The following is a 17,427-nucleotide window of genomic DNA, read 5'->3' on the forward strand; positions in this document are numbered from 1 at the left end:
AGGTGGTCACAATACCTTTATTTAGTACTTTTTCTGTCATGCTGGGGATCAAACTCAGTGCCTCACGTGTGCTAGGAAGCGCTCTACCACTGAGCCACAATTCCAGCCTCAGATTTCTTTGCCTTTTAAAGCTTGTTGTAGCATATATATTGGTAATCTGTGTTAAATTTGAGGAGCTGGGGAACAAATTATCCTGTTAAAATTTCTGGCTATAGTAACTAACTGATGTGTATCCATTGAATGTGAATCAGATGTGGTTCCTGCTCATGAGGAACAGGCCACCCTATGGGGCTGACAAGATGGAAGGCATATGCCTTAAGAAAGTTATGAATTCAATGCTGGGGAAGCCCAGATGAGGGTGTGTGGGAAGATCCCATGACTTGAGAGGTGTCTCAGTTACCTGATTTAATCCTCACAAGATCCCATGCAGTAGGTAATATTTTCTTTGAGTTATAAATGAGAATGTCTGGGGCTGGGGTTGTGGCTCAGAGGTAGAGTGCTTGCCTAGCATGCGTGAGCCAATGGATCTGATCCTCAGCAAAATAAATAAATAAATAAAGGTACACTATCAACCTACAACTAAAAACTAAATGTTTAACAAAACAAAACAAATGAGGGTTTCTGATATCATGATACAAGGAGGAGCAGGGACTCCAAGAGGCTTACTAACTGGGAAGTGGCCAAGCCACATTCAGACTCTGTCTCTCTTGCTCACCTGTCTATGCCCTTTCTTTGCATCTGGGTTGGGTGTTGAAGAAAGGGAACTTCCATCTTGAAGAGGACTGTAGTCAGATCGGAAACCAACTTAACAAGCTGTAGCAGAAAAGGCAATGTTTTGGTTCAGTAACTGAAAAATCTGGTGATAGATGGGTTCAACAGGCTGCGTCAGGGGCTCACACAGAGTCACAAGGAATCTGTGTGTTTCTGTTTCTTAGCTCCGCTTTACTCAGTCTTAGATTATGTCTTAGTCAGACTTTGCCTTCCAAATAGTAAGATAGCGTTTGGAAGCCCCAGAGTCACTTTCTTACAACTCAGACATCCCAACTGGGAGGAAGTTCTTGCTCTTGACCATTCCAACAAAAATCCTTTACTTGAGACCCATTCATTCTTATTGGCCCAACTTTGATCACCTGCCCAGACCAGGAGACACTGTGACTTGACTGGTTCAGCCTCATTTATGCCTAGCATGGAGCAGAGGAGAGTGGTGCATGGAGTTTCCCCAAATAAAAACTAGGGTGCTGTTGCCAGGAGAAAGACTACTGGGCAATGGGAATATCAGGTGCCCACTGCCAGGGAACAGGGGAGACCTTCTGGGAGGTAGGCAGACGGAAACAAGGAAAGAAGTGCACAGAGGAATCCCCCCTCTAAAGGAGCAAGAGGGAGGGTCCAGGTGAGTGAGCAAGGACACGGTGGCCACTCCCCTGCCCTTTCCATTTGTGGAGCCCCGAGGCTCTAATCAGAATGTGTTGCCAGTTCAGTTATTTGCTCTTGAGGGGACATTGGCATGGTCACTTCCTCTCTCTGAACCTCAGGTTCCTCCTCTGTGGAATGGGCATGATGGGTCTCTAACTCTCCTAGGTGATGTCAGGCATCATTGAGAACATGATGTAAAGCACACAGTAGGTACTCAATAAATGCTGATTCCAACTCCCTTTGGAAGGCATAACATCAGCCTTCACTAGAACTTCTCTGGATCGTGAGATGCCAGTTCCAAGGATTTGCATCCCGTGATCCCTTCTGGAAGTGCCGGGGTTCGCTGTGCTTGCTTGTCTACCCTACAGGCTCCCAGCAGGTGCCAGAGGGACCTGGGTGCAGACAGCATGGTTCAGAAGGGGGTACTGTCTTCCCCAGCTAGAAAGAGGCAGGACACAAGGCTGATGATCTTGTACTTGGGACCCTCTTTTCTTGTGTTCACATGGGATGGTTGGGCCTTGAGGTTGGCTGAGAAGGGGCTGGGGGCTCGGTCCCTGATGGGAAGCCATTGGCATTGAGACAGCTTTAGCCAGCCTGGGGTGGATGAAACTCCTGGAGAAGGGTGGTTGCTCTTTGAGGGCCTCAGTGGAGAGAATAAATAGCAATGACAGGAGGGGCAGTTCCAGGGTGGCTTGCTCCCCTGCATAAACCTCTCGGGCTGTCCTGGAGTCGCCACGTTTGACTGTCAAACCATTTTACTAGTCTCCTCTCCTGTCCTAACCCTGCCTTCTCCACAAGTCCCTGTCCCTGGAGACTCTTGTAGCAGGGAGGGTCTTGATATCCCCCACTCCATTACCCTCTCCATCTCCCGCCTACCACAGGGCTGGATCTTTGTTCCCAGGTGCTCTGAGCTGGGGGTCTTCCAGGTCCTTCCCCCTTGCTCCTCCAGTCTGAACTCTCGTCTCAGGATCACTGTGAGCCCTGGAACTGTCCCTTCCTCCTCCCCTGGCCCCCAGCTGTGGTCAGTGCCTCCTGAGGAGTCAGCCCCATCCCGGGAGGTGTGGTCTCTGGCAGGGTTAATGATTGCTCAGAAGAGGCAGAGATGGTGCCAAAGTCTGCAGGGCGTGCTGCTGCCAGGCCTAGACAGTGCCTATCTGTGCTTGCTGGTGATCATCTCCGCCTCTGTGGCCCCTTCCGGGGCACAGGTAGGGAACACACGGCTCAGATGCAGCAGTGGGCTCTGGGATTTTCTGGCCGGGGGGTAAGGTAGGGTCCTTGGAGATGAGGCAAGCTTGGGGGTCTTTAAAGATCCCGCCTGCCGCTGGGTGGGAATGCCTGCCAGATGGAGCTAGCTGTGGTGCTGGGCTGGACACACCTGGAGTTGAGTCCCAACCAGCTGCGAGGTCTCCATTTCTTCTGGAATATGGGGATAATGCCTACTTCCTGCTCTTCCAAGTCCTTGGGTAATTTGGCCTACGGAAGAGTCTTCTCAGGATGGAAGGGAGGCAGGGTCTCCCAGGCAAATTGATTAACCCACCTGGGCTCCTTTCATAGGAGACTGGAAAGGATGAGGACAAGGTAAGTGAGCCTTGGGAGCCCTAGAGGTTTAGGAGAAAAAGCTGGGCTCTGACCCTGACTGCTTGGTTTAGATCTAAGCTCTGGACTGCATAACTCTTGTGGGCCTCAGTTTCCTCATCTGTAGGGTGGGGATGCTAGTACAGCCAAGAAGCTGAACAGCCCTGAGGCAGGCAGGGTTGGGTGCTTGTATACTCTCTCCAGACTCAGTGATCAAGTCCAGTGCTACCTCAGCCAGGATGAGGAGGTGTCAGGTGGGGACTAATGGCCCCCAAACCTGGCTCATTCCAGGCCCTACTACATCACCTTGCCGTGGTCTATATGGTGGAGACTAAGCTGCCCCCGGGGGCCCGGACTCATTCCTAAGGTAGGGACTGGCTTACTGGGTTAGCACAAGCCCAAGGTAGGGTCTCAGTGAGCATGAGAGTCTGTTGATCAAAACAGGCCGGGCAGGCTGGGGATGTGGCTCAGTGGTACAGCACTTGCCTGGCAAGCGTTAGGGTTTGAGTATGATCCCCAGCACCACAAAAATAAAACAAAACAGGCCATGACCTTATCCTAGTCCCACTTCTCAGTGTGGGAAACAGAGGCCCAGGGAGGGGGGTAGGAATTGGCCTGGGGCTGCATGAGTAGATGAAATGTTGGAATCCATCTGACTCCATATCTGTCTCTCAGATGCAGCAAACTGTGGGAGGGGCACTATAGGGGTGGTGAGTCCCATATCCTCACCCTGGAACACCCTAGCTGAGTTGGTGTCTGCAGATATAGCCATGGAATGATTGAGTGGAGCCCAAACCAGACCTTGGCCAGGGTCTCCTGCGTTTAAAGCTGCTCTGGGTCTAATTCTCTGCCCCTTGCTCTTGGGCATCCTTCTGTGAGCATCTCTGAGCCTCAGTTTTCTCAGAATGATGTGATCTGAATGATAATTCCTTGGGAAGGCAACAAGAGAAAGCAGAAATGAAAGTGTGGTAAGTGGTGGGTGGTGTGGCTGGGCCCTTGGATAAGGTGGGCAGGCCTCCCTTCTCATCCTCCTGGAGGCTCTGAATCCCAGTGGATCTGAATTCTAGAAAGTCTAGAACATCCCTGGACTGTTCTGAGCTGTCTGAAGCCTCCTCCAAATGAGCTTGATGAGCTGGTGTTTCCAGGGCCCAGCAGGGCCAAAGAGGACACCCAGGGACTATCCGCATTCTCCGAGGTGTGGTCCAGAATCTCCTCATTTGCCTCTGATCTTTCCTCAAACACTTTTTTTTTTTTTTCCTGGTTCCAGAGATTGAACTCAAGGACACTTGACCACTGAGTCATCTCTCCAGCCCTATTTTTTATATATTTTTAAATATATATTTTTTTGTAGTTGTAAATGAACAGAATGCCTTTATTTTATTTGTTTATTTTTATGTGATGCTGAGGACCAAACCCAGGGCCTCAAACCTAGGCAAGCGCTCTGCCACTGAGCACAGCCGTAGCCCCCTATTTTTTTTTTTAATTTTTTAGTTGTTAATGGACCATCTATTTTTATTTACTTATATGCCGTGCTGAGATTCGAACCCAGTGCCTCACATATGCTAGGCAAGTGCTCTACCACTAAGCCACAACCCCAGCCTCATATTTTATATTATTTTATATTTTATTTAGAGACAAGTTCTCACTGAGTTGCTGAGCGCCTTGCTTTTGCTGAGGCTGGCTTTGAACTTTCAGTCCTCCTGCCTCAGCCTCCAGAGTCACTGAGATTACGGATGTTCATCATCATGCCCAGCCCCAAACACTTTTTAAAAGTAGGAATAGATCCCAGCAGCTCTGGAGGCTGAGATAGGAGGATCACAAGTTCAAAGCCAGCCTCAGCAAAAGTGAGGTGCTAAACAACTCAGTGAGACCCTGTCTCTAAATAAAATACAAAACAGGGCTGGGGATGTGGCTCAGTGGTCAAGTGCCCCTGAGTTCCCAGCACCATCCCCCGCCCGGCCTCCCACCCTCCGCCCTCCCCCCCTGCCCCCCCCTGCCCTGGAAGGAAAAAAAAAAGAGTGGGAAAGAATAAGAGTGGGACCAGAGCTTGGGGGCAAGGAAGCAGACTTTTCAGAATGTAGAGTCTCCAACTCTTAGTGAAACAAACCGAAAGAAAGGAGACCGCATACAGTTGTGCATGGCGATGGCTGGAGCTGGAACTGGACTGTGCCTTGCTTCAGAACCAAGCTTGGCCTGAGGCTGCGCCTGCTGGGAGAAGGGGGTACCCAGAGAAAGTTGCCCGTGGGCAAGTCCACCCACTTTCTTTTCACTGGTACCTTGCTGGAGTACCAAAAATTACGGGCCCAGAGGGGGAAATACCAATTGCTGGAACATGGCTCCACCCCTGACCTAGGCCTTAAAAGATGGGAGAATTTGCACACGTGCCAAAGGCATGGGAAGGACTTTTGGGCAGAGGGGAGGACAGATGCAAATGCAGGAAGGAGAGAAAATGCAGGGTGTGAACCAAGAACTGGGGCTTTCCGTGTCCTTGGACCACAGGAGGGGAGAGAATGGCTGGTATGGACACTGAGACCCGGACCCTGTGAGGACTTAGCCTGCCAGGGGGAAGGGCAGGAAGGGTGTCCTGCGGCCAGGGGAAGCCGTGGGGGAGTCTGAGTTTGGAAGCAAGTGAGCCCAGCCGGATGGGAAGGCTCTCAGAGAGGGCAGCCTGCCCTGGTGCCTTCCCCGGCTCACACAGGACATTTTTTTCCTTAAGTAACCAAATGCAGGGAATGATGTTGAACTTTGGCCTCGTTACGATCAAATGAGTATGTTTATGAAAAGTTGCTGTGACGTGTGACAAAGAGGAAGCAAGACGGAATGAAACCCAGGGCCTACCCAGCTGATCCGGAGGGAGGAGAGACAAGAGGACAGGAAAGAGCTCTCTAGGCCAGAAGTCAGGAGGGCGCCATCCCAGCTCCCCCTCTGACTGGTGGCCTCTATTGGGCAGGAGCCTTTGCTTCCCTGAGACTCTGGGTCCCCATGGGAAATGGGGGTTGGGGGTGCTGAGGAGCCTCCTCTTCCTTCCAGGGGGTGTTGAGGACCAGATGCAGGGAGACTTTGTATGTGCTTATGCAGATGCAGTTACTTACTGTCCAGTAAGGACAGTAGACTTGTTGACCTCCCCCTCACCATGAGAGTGGGACGGGAATGGGACAAATTGAACAGCAAGAGGAAGTACAGAGGAAGGGCGCTGTGAGGGGAGGCCTCAGGGATGGTGGGGAATGAGGGTCCTGGTTCAGGCTGATCTCCCTCAACCTCACCTACCTGGGGGGGATCTTGGCAGGTCAGGAAGGAAACACCAGAAGGCCAGAACAGAGAGTACAGATTACCTGGCTTTGGATCTGACCCCCATTACTGACTGGTCCCTGTCTCTCCCCCACCTCGTATGCTCAGTGATAATGGGTACAAAGTGCCATTCACAGCGCGTGGCCCTTCTTGTCAGCTCCATTTTTTCTTGAGGACTGGGTAGAGGGATCTTGAGGACAGTAATCTCCCGTCTTGGGAGAGGGACTGAGATGGACTTTGTAATGGAGATAAATATACCTTTTACTCCTGCTGGCTGTGCACCTAATGACTGTTTTTGCAACTGTTGACTCACTTCTGAAGGAGGAGAGAGGAGAGAACAGAAGAGATGAGAGATTAAGTGGACGATTACAGCCCCTCAGGGATGCCAGGTCCTGACATGTCCACCCAGCATGAAAGCCCCTGAGTTTTCCTCACAGGGTGGACATCAGCAGTGTACCCCATCACTTATGCTCAGCTGCGTCTCTACCCACCACCATCATCTCCATCCCACAACTATTGCCTCCAAGAACTCTATCTGTACCTCCATTTCCAGTCCACCAACATTTCTACCCCCAAATCACCACCTCTACCAGCTCCACCTGGATCTCCCTCCTAACCATCATACACATTAGCAGTGCACCATTGTCACTTCCATCCCCACTGCCATCCCTTCTGCCACGTGAACACTGCCTTATCCCTGTCAACCCCTCCAGGACCAGCTCCAGCAGCATCCCAGTCACTGCCCTTGTCCCTAACTCCATCACACCCACACTCTGACAGCATGGTGTATGCACAGCATTCTCACCATCTCACTGAGGGCTGAGCATGGCTCAGCACTGCCAAGGATTGTGAGGACCGTGGATGATTATTAATTCCTCCTGAGCGGCTGGGTTCGTCTGCATTTCCCAAAACAACTGAGCATGTGTTATGATCAAATGAGTACGTTTATGAAAAGTTGCCCCATGACATTGACAAAGAGCTTTCCTTCGGATCATCCCTACACCCTGCTCACCCTCATCACTTCCTAGGGTTTCCATTCCTGTTGTACAGAGGAGGAAACAGGCTCGGAGAAGGGCAGTGTGCTACCCAGAGGGATCTTTATTTCTCTGAACTTTAGTTTTCCCTTCTGTAAAGTGGGTATAATAGTACCTACCTTAAAAGGTTTTTGTGGCTCTTAAATAGTGCCCATCTCAGTGTCTGGCACACAGTTGGTGTTCATTATGTGGCAGCTATTATTGCTCATCATCAGAGTGTTTAATGGCTGCCAAACATTCCACCCAGTGCTTGGTCTCCTCTTCTTTACCCATTCCCTGTGCGCCATGTTTAGGTGACTTCCAACTGGCCAGGGTTGGAATCTTCACTTGGATGGACAACATTCTGAAAAAAGAACTTCCTTGTTTTAGGTTAGTTGGATGACTGGTTCCAAAAGGATAAACATTTGGAGGTTTGGGGTCCACATTGAACTGTGCTTTTTTTTTTTTCTTTCCTGTTGGGTCCAAGGGAAAGGCCAGGGCTATACCCTTCCCTCTGTGTCAAGCACAGAACAGGGTCTTGGGCTTGAGAAACTGGGAGTGAATCCCACTCCCTTCCAATGGTGAGATCCTCAGCACATCACTTAGTGCCTCAGTTTCCTCATCTGTAACGGGTTGCTGTGAAAAAATTCTGTGAATTCTAAACATTCTGCTTCCAAACTATAGCTTTACGTTTGCCTCTTCTCTCCAACTCTACTGCCACAGTTCAGTTTGCCAACACACAAAAGCTAGAAAGGTCTTTTAGAAGAGCAAAATGCCTGCTCCTCAAAATCCCTGCTTAAGACTCTAAAGTCTTATTCAATTTTTCTTAGAATAAAAAGCCATCTTTATTGTGCTCGTGGGCCCTTGCATGATCTGGCCCCTGCTTTGCCAGTCAACTTTCCATTACTATAACATATACCTGAGATAATCAACATAAAAAGAGAAAAGGTTTATTTTGGCCCATAATTTGGAGATTTCAGCCCATGATCAGTTGGCCCTGTTGCTTTTGGGCCTGTGGCAGGGCAGCAGCACATTGTGGAAGGAGCACTTGAGGGGTGGAGCAAAGCTGTTCCCTTATGGCTGGGAAGTGGTGGGGGAAAAGGAGGAGAAGATACCAAAGTTCCATAACCTCTTTTGAAGGCCCATTGTCTCCTTCAGAGGCACCTTGTCAATGACCTAGGACTTCCTGCTCCTTAGACATTAAAAGATTCCACCACTTCTCAACAGTGCCACAGGCTAGGACCAAGCCTTTAACTCCTGGGCCTTTGTGGACACTCTAGATCCCAACTATAGCACTTGCCTACTCCCCCTCCCTCCCCTTTCACCCTTCTCCCCTTCTCCCTGTGTTCCAGCCACACAGACCCTCTTTCAATTCCTGGAACACACTGGGTTCTTACCTGACCCAAGGTCATCTCTTACAGTGTCCATGATATCTGGAATACCCCTCATCCACATAACAATGCTCATCTATCTGATCAAAGCCATGTGGGTATTGAACTTAAACCACTCTCTGCTTTAGTTTTTTTAGCTGTTTCTTCTATTTGTCAGCATGTTTCTCAATATGTTTATATGGTCATTTCTGAATTTTTTTCCCACTTTAGACATTTTCTGTTTCTTTCCTAAAGTGAAAGTTGAGGATTTTACTCTCTCCCCACTCTTCACTCCATCCCCCTCCCTCTCTCTCCTCATTATTATTATTTTCTTTAAGGTACTGAGAATTGAACCCAAGGGCCTCATGTGTGCAAGCACTTCACCACTGAGCTACAGGTCCAGCTGGAGGATTTTATTCTTTTATACCTCAGTGCACTCCCCTTATGCTCACAATAAGTTTACAGCCCACTGACTATGGAAACATTCACATCCAACCCCTCAGTGTATTATGTTCCTGTGCCCTTTCCAGAAAAGATTTCCCACCCACCTCCTTTGCTGTTTCTGCTTAGTTTCCTGTATAGGATCCCTCTTCACTCTAGCCGAGGTGTAAATCTCCCCTAAAATGTTGAAACCATCAGCCCTGTTTCCATTTTCTTAGAGACAGTCCTCTGGAGACCCATTGCTCTCTCAGCTCTCTTTCTCCACTTTCTGTGTTGGCATCCTCTATTTCCTGGATTCCTTCCTTTCCTTTTTCTAACTTACTCCCTTGATAAATATAATGGATTATGTTCCTGACTAGCTTCCCCAGGGGAAAAAATGTATAAGAGGTAAACGTTTGGACTTTGGTGTGTCTAAGAATGTTTTTATTTTGCTTGCACATGAAATTGATAGTTTTGGTAGGTATAAAATTCTAGGTTGAAAAGTAATTTGTCTTCAGCATTTTGCAGGCATAGCATTCTGGTTATTTACTTCTACATAACAAAATACCACCAAACTTAGTTACTTAAACAATGATTTGTTAGTATATTTTATGATTCTCTAGGTCATGAATTTGGATAGGGCATATAAGGAATTGCTTAATTCTGCTCCATAGTGTCTGGGACTTTAGAAAGGATTTTGTGAAAGGCTGAGGGCCAGAGCAGTGGGTGTTGCTGAGTATCCTGCTCTCTTTAGGTCTCTCAATGTGGTTAGCTTGAGCTTCCTTATAACATGGCTTCCTGATAGTAGAGTAGTTGGACTTCTCATAAGGCACCTTGGAGTTCCAAGAGCAAATGTCTCATGAGGCCTAGGTGTAAGTTGAAAGCCTTCTTCTGAAGTTCCAGAATGTACTTCTGCCACACTCTGTTGGTAAAGCAAGTCATGAAGGCCAGTTCAGATTCAAGAGCATGGGATTAGATTTCACCTCTTTGTTGTTGTTGTTTTTTTTTTTTCTTTTTTAATGTGGTGCTGGGGGCAGGGGGATCAAACCCAGTGCCTCACATGTATAAGGCAAGCACTGTACCATTGAGCCACAACCCCAGCCCAGATTTCACCTCTTGATGAAGACACCACTAATTAACTTACTAACTGCTTATTGTTCCATTGTCTTTTACTTCCTAGGATTGTTCTTGAAAAGTTCCATGGCCTTCTGATTCTATAACTTGTATTTTCTTTTCACATTTCATGATCTTTTGATCCCTAGTATTCCGAAAATCCTTTGTTATAGCCCCCCGCATTTTGTTGGGAAGCCTTTCAATCTGGAAATTTGTTATTCATTTATGAGAAACTATTTTTATACTTCTCTGATAGATTCCATTTTCTGACTTCTCTTTCAAGAACTTCAGTTAACCTGACATAGGACCCACTGGGTCCTCTAATTTTTTATGTTTTTTTTCCACATATTTTACATTTTCAACTTTATATTTTTATCTACCTATTAAAATTTTTATTCCTGTTATTATTACAGGCATGGTCGCACACACCTGTAATTCTAGCTTCTTGGGATATCAAGGCAGGAGGATGGAGGCAGAAGGATCACAAGTTTGATCCTTGTGATATCCTCTCACAAAGTTAAAATTGAAGAGCTTGGCATGTATTTTAGTGGTGGAGTGCTTGCTTAGCATATGTGGGGTCTTGAGCTCAGTACCATAATTTTTTTTTTTTTTTTTGGTAACACTGGTTCTCGATGAGGGATGAATTTAGCCCCTAGAGTCTACCATTTTTGACTATCCTAACTTGGGAGTTGCTAATGGCCTTTAGTAGGTAGAAGCTAGAGTTCTTACATCTTACAATGCATAGTGCAGCCTCCACAGCAAAGAATCAACTGACCTAAAATGTCAATAGTGCTAAGGTTGAGAAATCTTGATTTATAAGAACTCTTTTTGTTCTTTGTATTTAAAAATATCTATATTATCTTCCCTATTCATGTTAATGAATCTAGTATTTTCTCTTATGGCTCTGAGAATTCTAATTATGATTTTCTTCGTTTCTTCCATTGTCTTGTTCCTTCTGAAAGGCTTTTGAGTTGGTTTGGATTTCTCAGTGTCTATCCATTGGTGTGCAGGTTCATGGGGGAGAGAAAAAAACTTCATTGTTGTGTTTACACCATCTTACATTTTTTTTTGTGTGTGTGCTGAGGCTCAAGCCCAGGGCCTCATACATACAAACAAGTGCTCTATCATTGACCATGGAGCCACATCCCCAATCCCTGTGTTTGCCCAATTTCTCTAGTGTAAATACTTCCACTGTGGCTGATCTTGAGCTATCTACATGATATTAACCAGCATGCAGAATTCCTGAAAATTTGGCAAATTTTCTCCACCTTACCTTCAATTTCTAATGATTCCTATCTGTGTGTTCATAAAAAATGAGGCTCTAGACCTGGGCATGTAGCTAGTGGTAGGGCACTTGTTTAGCATGTGAGTCCCTGGGTTTAATTTCCAGCTATGGAGGAAGAAGAGGCAGAGATTAATGCTTTAAAAACTGATTGATAGCCCTGAGTTTTGGGTAGGACTTGTCTCCTGGAGGCTTCTCCTTAAATGATCCAATGAAGGACACCCCACTACACACATTCCAGAATCTGTGGGTTGTTTTTTTTTTTTTTTTGTTGTTGTTGTTGTGTTTTTGTTTTTGTTTTAGACAGATCCATTTTCTTAACTTTTTATTTCTGGTTATTGGTGTTATATCATCTGGCAGCCAATTCTCTTGGAATTAAGTGGGGAAGGGGGTTAAGAAGGGCACCATTTAGTGTGCAGTCTTTCACTTAATCCATTTGTTATGGTATTCTCATCTCCTCTATGCTAGTGTTCCCAAGTCCAGAGCTGATTCAACTTCCTCTGGTGCAGAGGGTGGGGTGGGGTAGCCACCTCATTGCATGTGGGGAAATGATATCTGGATGTCTAATTGCTTCTCTTAGAAACTTCCAACCAGTTTGTCTTCTCTCAGGCCATCTCACATCTCTGCTTTCAGAAGGTTCTAGAACCTTCAATCTTTTAGCCTACCTGGGGCTTGGGGTCTGCTTCCTGTGTGTATACCCTACTCGATTATCATTAGCTTGGTAAATTGTTAATCTCTCATTAGTTCTTTCCAGCTTCCTTACATCATTTTAGTGGGGTCTCAAGAGGGAGGAGGTGAAGCTCAACATAGAATCATCCATGCATAATAGGAGGCTTCCTTCTCCACTCACGAGTTTCTCTTCTTATTCTTCAGATCTCTGCTGAAACTTTGCCTCCTCAGAGACCCCATCCTATCTATTCCTATTATCAACTGCTGCATGAAAAAACTACCCCAGACTTACTGGCAAATAATTTCTGCCATCATTTTTTATCTTTAGAAATCTACAATTTGGGCAAGGCTCAGCATGGATGGTTCATCTGGAGGTAGAGGATTCATTTCAGGGTGGTTTTCTCACATGAATGGCAAGTAGGTTTTGACTATCAAATCAAAGCTTGACTGGGCCAGGGCCTTGGTTCCTTTCCACATGAACCCCTTCAGGGGCCTGCTTGGGATTCCTTGAAGCATGGCTGCTGAGTTCCAAGGGTGAGTATTCCAAGAGATAGAAAGGGGAAGCTGTCAGTATCTGTGGCCTGGGCCCAGAAAGCATCTCTGGAGCCATGTTCTATCAGTCAGTCACAGAATTTTGCCAGATATGTTCATTGTACCCACAGGATGTTAAATTTACAGAGGTCACTGAGTAACAACACAGAGGAGCTGATGGTATTGAAAGGAAATTTGAAAATTTGAATACTCAAAGTCCCAAGTAGAGGGGACATGCTGTACCATACAGGACTACACAGGGAAAGCCCAGAGTAGGTCAGGAGGCAGAAGGAGGGAGGAGGAAGCCTGAGTCAGAGTCTTTATGGTGTATTCATGGGAAGGAAGGTGGGAAGGAGCAGTTAAGCAGCTGAACAGGATTAGGACTGGCTGGTTTCTCAATGAGCTCTGGGTTACAGTAGGTTACAGTCCCTGAGTTGTCCAGTACTTGGCCCTGGGGTGGGGAAATATTGATTGGGTGTGTGGGACCTAGATAAAGGGAGTGGTTGGGAATGTGGGCTTTGGGTTGGTTGGTTTATATAGGAATGGCATCTCTGAAGGCAAGTTGTTTACCATCTCTAGGAATTAGCTTGCCCTGTAGGGATGGCCTTTCCCCAGACAGCAAGGCCCCAAAGATGTCAAAGCTTTATAAAACACAGAACACTTTTTTAAAGCATGATTAATACACCGGATTCAGGGGAGTGGACATAGTGCCCATCCTTTGCATGGAGAGATTAAAAAAAAAAAACAGTTGTAACCTATTTTTGTCTTCTATACCACCAAAATAGTTTCTCTTTATACTCTTGTAATAACGTCTCTTCCTTCATAGCACTAATGCAGCTGACTATTATTTGTTGCTTTATTTACTTGTTTAGAGTCTGCTTGTCCCTTAAGTCATGTGCTCAGTGAGGGCAGCACCCAGATTGTTTTGCTCTCAGTTGTATCTCCAGCTCTGGGAACAAGGGCTGGAGCACAGTGGATCATGGAGACCCATAGATATTTATTAAGCGAATGAATTATCAATCAGGGTACTCAGCACATAGTAGGCACTTGGGAAATATCAGCAGATATTTAAAATTACCAGTCCTCGTAATTCCCAAATGTTTCTAATCAGACATGATAAATGTGAATTAAAAGTAAGAAGAAGCCTCTTTCTGGGCTTTGTGGCAGACGGAGCAACCTAGGATGTAGAAGGTCCGATAGAACCAAGGTCTGTCTGAGTGTCTAGGGGACACTGAAAGGGAGTCTGTGAAATGACCAAAGCTGGCCACGGCAGAATTTGGGGAAAAGAGGGACCAGGAATGAGACCCCAAAATGAGCAGGATGAGAGGTGGACCTTTCTTTTCCCACAATGGTAGTTGTTAACATGTAATATATACTCTCTGTGAGCTAGGCGTTGCTAGAGCCTCACCATAAATCCCATGGTATAGACGGCATTCTACTTCCCATTTTACAGTTGAGGAAACTGAGGGCCAGAGGAGTAAAATTACTTGCCCAAGATTACACTGGATTTTCACCCAGGGTTTCTTGTCCACATACTTAGTCGTACTCTCTGGTCCACTCCCAGGTGTTCCATGTCAGCCCACTGGGGTGACAGGGATCCACTATTTCAGAAATGATGGAGATTTCAGAAAGGATTGAAGGAGAAATAGGTTCCACCCATGGGCACATTGGTGGGATATCTGGACAGAAGGAGACCCTGGAACGAGGATTTTAACATGAACAGGAGCGTATCAGGCAGCAAGGCAGGGAAGGACATTCCAGAAAAAGAGAACTTTGGGGACAAAGGGCCAGCAGTGAGGAAAAAGCAGAGTGGTGTGGAGGAGAGAATCAGGGACTGGCTAGAGATGAATCTGGAGAGGGACATCATGGTCAGGTCACAGAGGGTCTTTGGAAAGCCCTTTTATGGACTTTGGACTCTGGCAATGGGGAGCCATTGATGGTTTGAGCAAGGGAGGGAAGTCATGGGATTGGGTGAAGAAGGGTTACTCCAGCCGAATGGAGGATTAGAGAGGTTGGGGGAGGGAGCCTTCCAGGAAGCTTGGTAACACTGAGCTAGGGAGAGGGGAAGGGGGCTACTGGGTCAGAGGGAGGTGCAGACAGATTGGAGCGGAATGGAGAGGGACTCACACATGTGTGCAGTCTGGAAAAGGGGGCATTAAGAGTGACTTTGACAAATGGGTGGATCTTTGAGGTGGAAACTCAGGAGGAGGGTTAGGTGGTTTGAAGGAGAGGAGTTCTGGTGTTTCAAGGTCAAGGTTCCCTTGGTCAAGGTTTTAACTCTGGAAGCCCGTCTATATCCCTCTCCTCTCCCACTGGCCTCCCTCTTGAAAGGTACTGAGTGCAGAAGCACTGGGCAGGAGGGAGAGTGGATGGGGAGGTGCCCAGGATCAGGTGAGGGTGCTTGGCACAACTGTTCTTTTATTTGCTTTAAAGCTTTGATTTAATTCATATTTGGAAAAGTTAATTCATTCACTTAGCACAATATACAGGCTAAGGTGCTATCTGATAGAATAATTACAGAGCAGCAGCATATAAAAAGTCTCTCTCTCTTTTTTTTTTTTTTATACTGGGAATTGAAATTGAATCCAGGTCACTTAAGCACTGAGCCACATCCTCAGACCTTTTTTTTTTTTTTTTAACATTCTTATTAGTTATTGATGGACATTTATTTACTTGTTTGTTTATATGTGGTGCCTCACACGTGCTAGGCAAGTGCTCTACCACTGAGCCACAACCTCAGCACCCCCCAGACCCTTTTGATATTTATTTAGAGACAGGGTCTTGCTGAATTGCTTAGGGCCTTGTTTAGTTGCTGAGGCTGGCTTTGAACTCAAGATCCTCCTGCCTCAGCCTCCTGAGACACTGGGATTCTAGGTGTGTACCATCACACCTGGCTCAAAAAAATTTTTTTTTTACGGAAAACAAAACATTTAAGGATCCTGTCCTGCTCGCTCCTTCTTTAGTGTAATAAGCCACTTTGTCCTTTGGCATGAAGGAGACTTGGAGTTTTAGATCTCTGAATAACAGGAAAACAATGTTCTCCTTTTCCTGGTTGAAGGACGGCTTGTAATTTCAGATGACCAAGAAGATTGAGTTTTCCAAGGGTGCTTGTGTAGCTGTCAATCAATAAGAGGAGTGCACATACACCCTTTACCAAAATGATGTGACTTGGTGGGAATCCTTCTACTGCAAAGAATCTTACAGGGCTGGCTTCCATGGAACACACTTTGAGAAAAGCTGACAAGGCAGCTATTAAATGAATCAGCAAGTGGGACAAAGGACCCTGCCTACCCATAATGTCGCTGATGGTCTTGAACAATCAAGGCCCCTGAGTTTGAAGGATGCTATTAATGTGAACAAACAGGCAGGGTAGCATAGTAGTTAAGGTGTGCATTGTACCATCCAAAAGGCCTGTCTGTGTTCAGCACATGGTCTTATCATTGACTCTCTGTGTGCCCTCAGGCTAACCCTTCTTCCCTCAGCCTTAAGTTCTTAACTGCCAAAGAATAATGTAATTTTCCACCTCAGATGCTTGGAGCAAGGTCTGGGATAGAGCTGAGCTCTGGGGTCAAGTTCAGCTATTGTGCCCTGGCTGTCTGGCTCTCCCTGTGCTCACCCCCAACCTGGAGCATCTGGAAAGTAGACAGAGGGTGAGAGGGCCCTGAAGGAGAATCACTGAGTGAAGGTGGTGGGTGGGCTCAGGGTCAGAGCCAGGCAGATGGGCTTTGCTGGAGGGAGGGAGGGAGGGAGGCCTGGGTTGAGATGCCGTTCCCTGACACCTTTCCTCCTAGGTCCCTCGTGATGGCCCAGCCTTGGCTGCCCTGCTTCCTGCTTTCTGCCCTGACGGTATCTGGTGGGTGTCTCCTCTCTCCAACAAGAACAGCAATAAGCTGGGGCCCTTCAGCAGGACCTGTCACAGTAGAGGGGCTGTCCCTCATTAGCGAACCCCCAGGTCCCGGTGCCCGGCGCTGTGCGTGGCTGGCTGCCCGGGGAGCCTGGGGAGGAAGCCAGCCCTCTCTGGATGAGTTGGGCTGGAGGTTGGCCATAGGACAGGGTGGGGGGGTCAGGATCTTCAGGGGTGTCCAGGTGACCCAGTGCTCTGTGTCCCTCCAGTGGCAGCCAACTTGCCCCCAAAGTTTGGAGACAACATGACGCTTGTGCAACTGCCTGAGGACTTGCCATTGGGTGAGTAACGGTCCCAAGCCTTTACCCACCAAAGTCCTAGGGGTGCAGGCGACCCGGAGGGAGTTTGTTTGATTTTAGAAGTTTGTTTTCTCTGCAGCTTTTGAGTGGAGAACAGTGTCCCCTTGGGTGTGATCTGCTCCTCCAGGGACCCTCACATAATGCCAGATAAACAAAACTCATTTCCATTTCCCATCTCTTTCAATCTTTCTGATTACTCCAAGGAGATGACTTCAGGCTCAGGGACTTACCTAGACATGTTGTGCTGGAAGTCAATCAGTTTGCTTTCTTTGTAGAGTTACACTCTCTCTATGGCAAGAAGGCGGGGGGTTCCATTTATGTCAGTGATCTAAAGTTTGCTTTCAAAATATATGTATTTATATGAAATAGCAAGTTAGTGAAAAGATTAATAAAGGTGGCGTGGTGGTGGCTGCAGTCCCAGCTACTCAGGAGGCTGAGGTGAGAGGATCATTTGAGCCCAGGAGTTTGAGAACAGCTTGGGGAACATAGTGAGACCCCATCTTAAAAAAAAAAAAGAAGTAGAAGAATCATAACTAATGATCCATGGATA

General features: G+C 47.0%; 1 protein-coding gene across 3 annotated transcripts in view; it reads left to right on the top strand.

Annotated features, from left to right (window-relative positions):
• Positions 1-2,516: 2,516 nt before the first annotated feature.
• The window catches only part of Cdhr2 (cadherin related family member 2), a 42,034-nt gene continuing 27,123 nt past the window's right edge, over positions 2,517-17,427 (top strand). Inside the window, exons 1-4 of one of the 3 annotated variants that reach the window (XM_058586614.1) lie at positions 2,578-2,618; positions 3,280-3,355; positions 16,466-16,527; positions 16,788-16,859. In XM_058586614.1, coding sequence (XP_058442597.1) covers positions 16,476-16,527; positions 16,788-16,859 — 124 coding nt within the window. In that variant the 5' untranslated portion in view covers positions 2,578-2,618; positions 3,280-3,355; positions 16,466-16,475. Of the gene's footprint in view, positions 2,619-2,674; positions 2,992-3,279; positions 3,356-16,465; positions 16,528-16,787; positions 16,860-17,427 lie in introns of those variants that run through there. The other 2 variants (XM_046468113.2, XM_046468111.2) reach the window with 2 other exon arrangements.

The sequence above is a fragment of the Marmota monax genome, unplaced genomic scaffold (genome assembly GCF_021218885.2).
Source record: "Marmota monax isolate L192 unplaced genomic scaffold, Marmota_monax_Labrador192_F-V1.1 WCK01_AAM20220418_F8-fsc00196, whole genome shotgun sequence".
In the NCBI taxonomy this organism is placed as follows: domain Eukaryota; kingdom Metazoa; phylum Chordata; class Mammalia; order Rodentia; family Sciuridae; genus Marmota; species Marmota monax.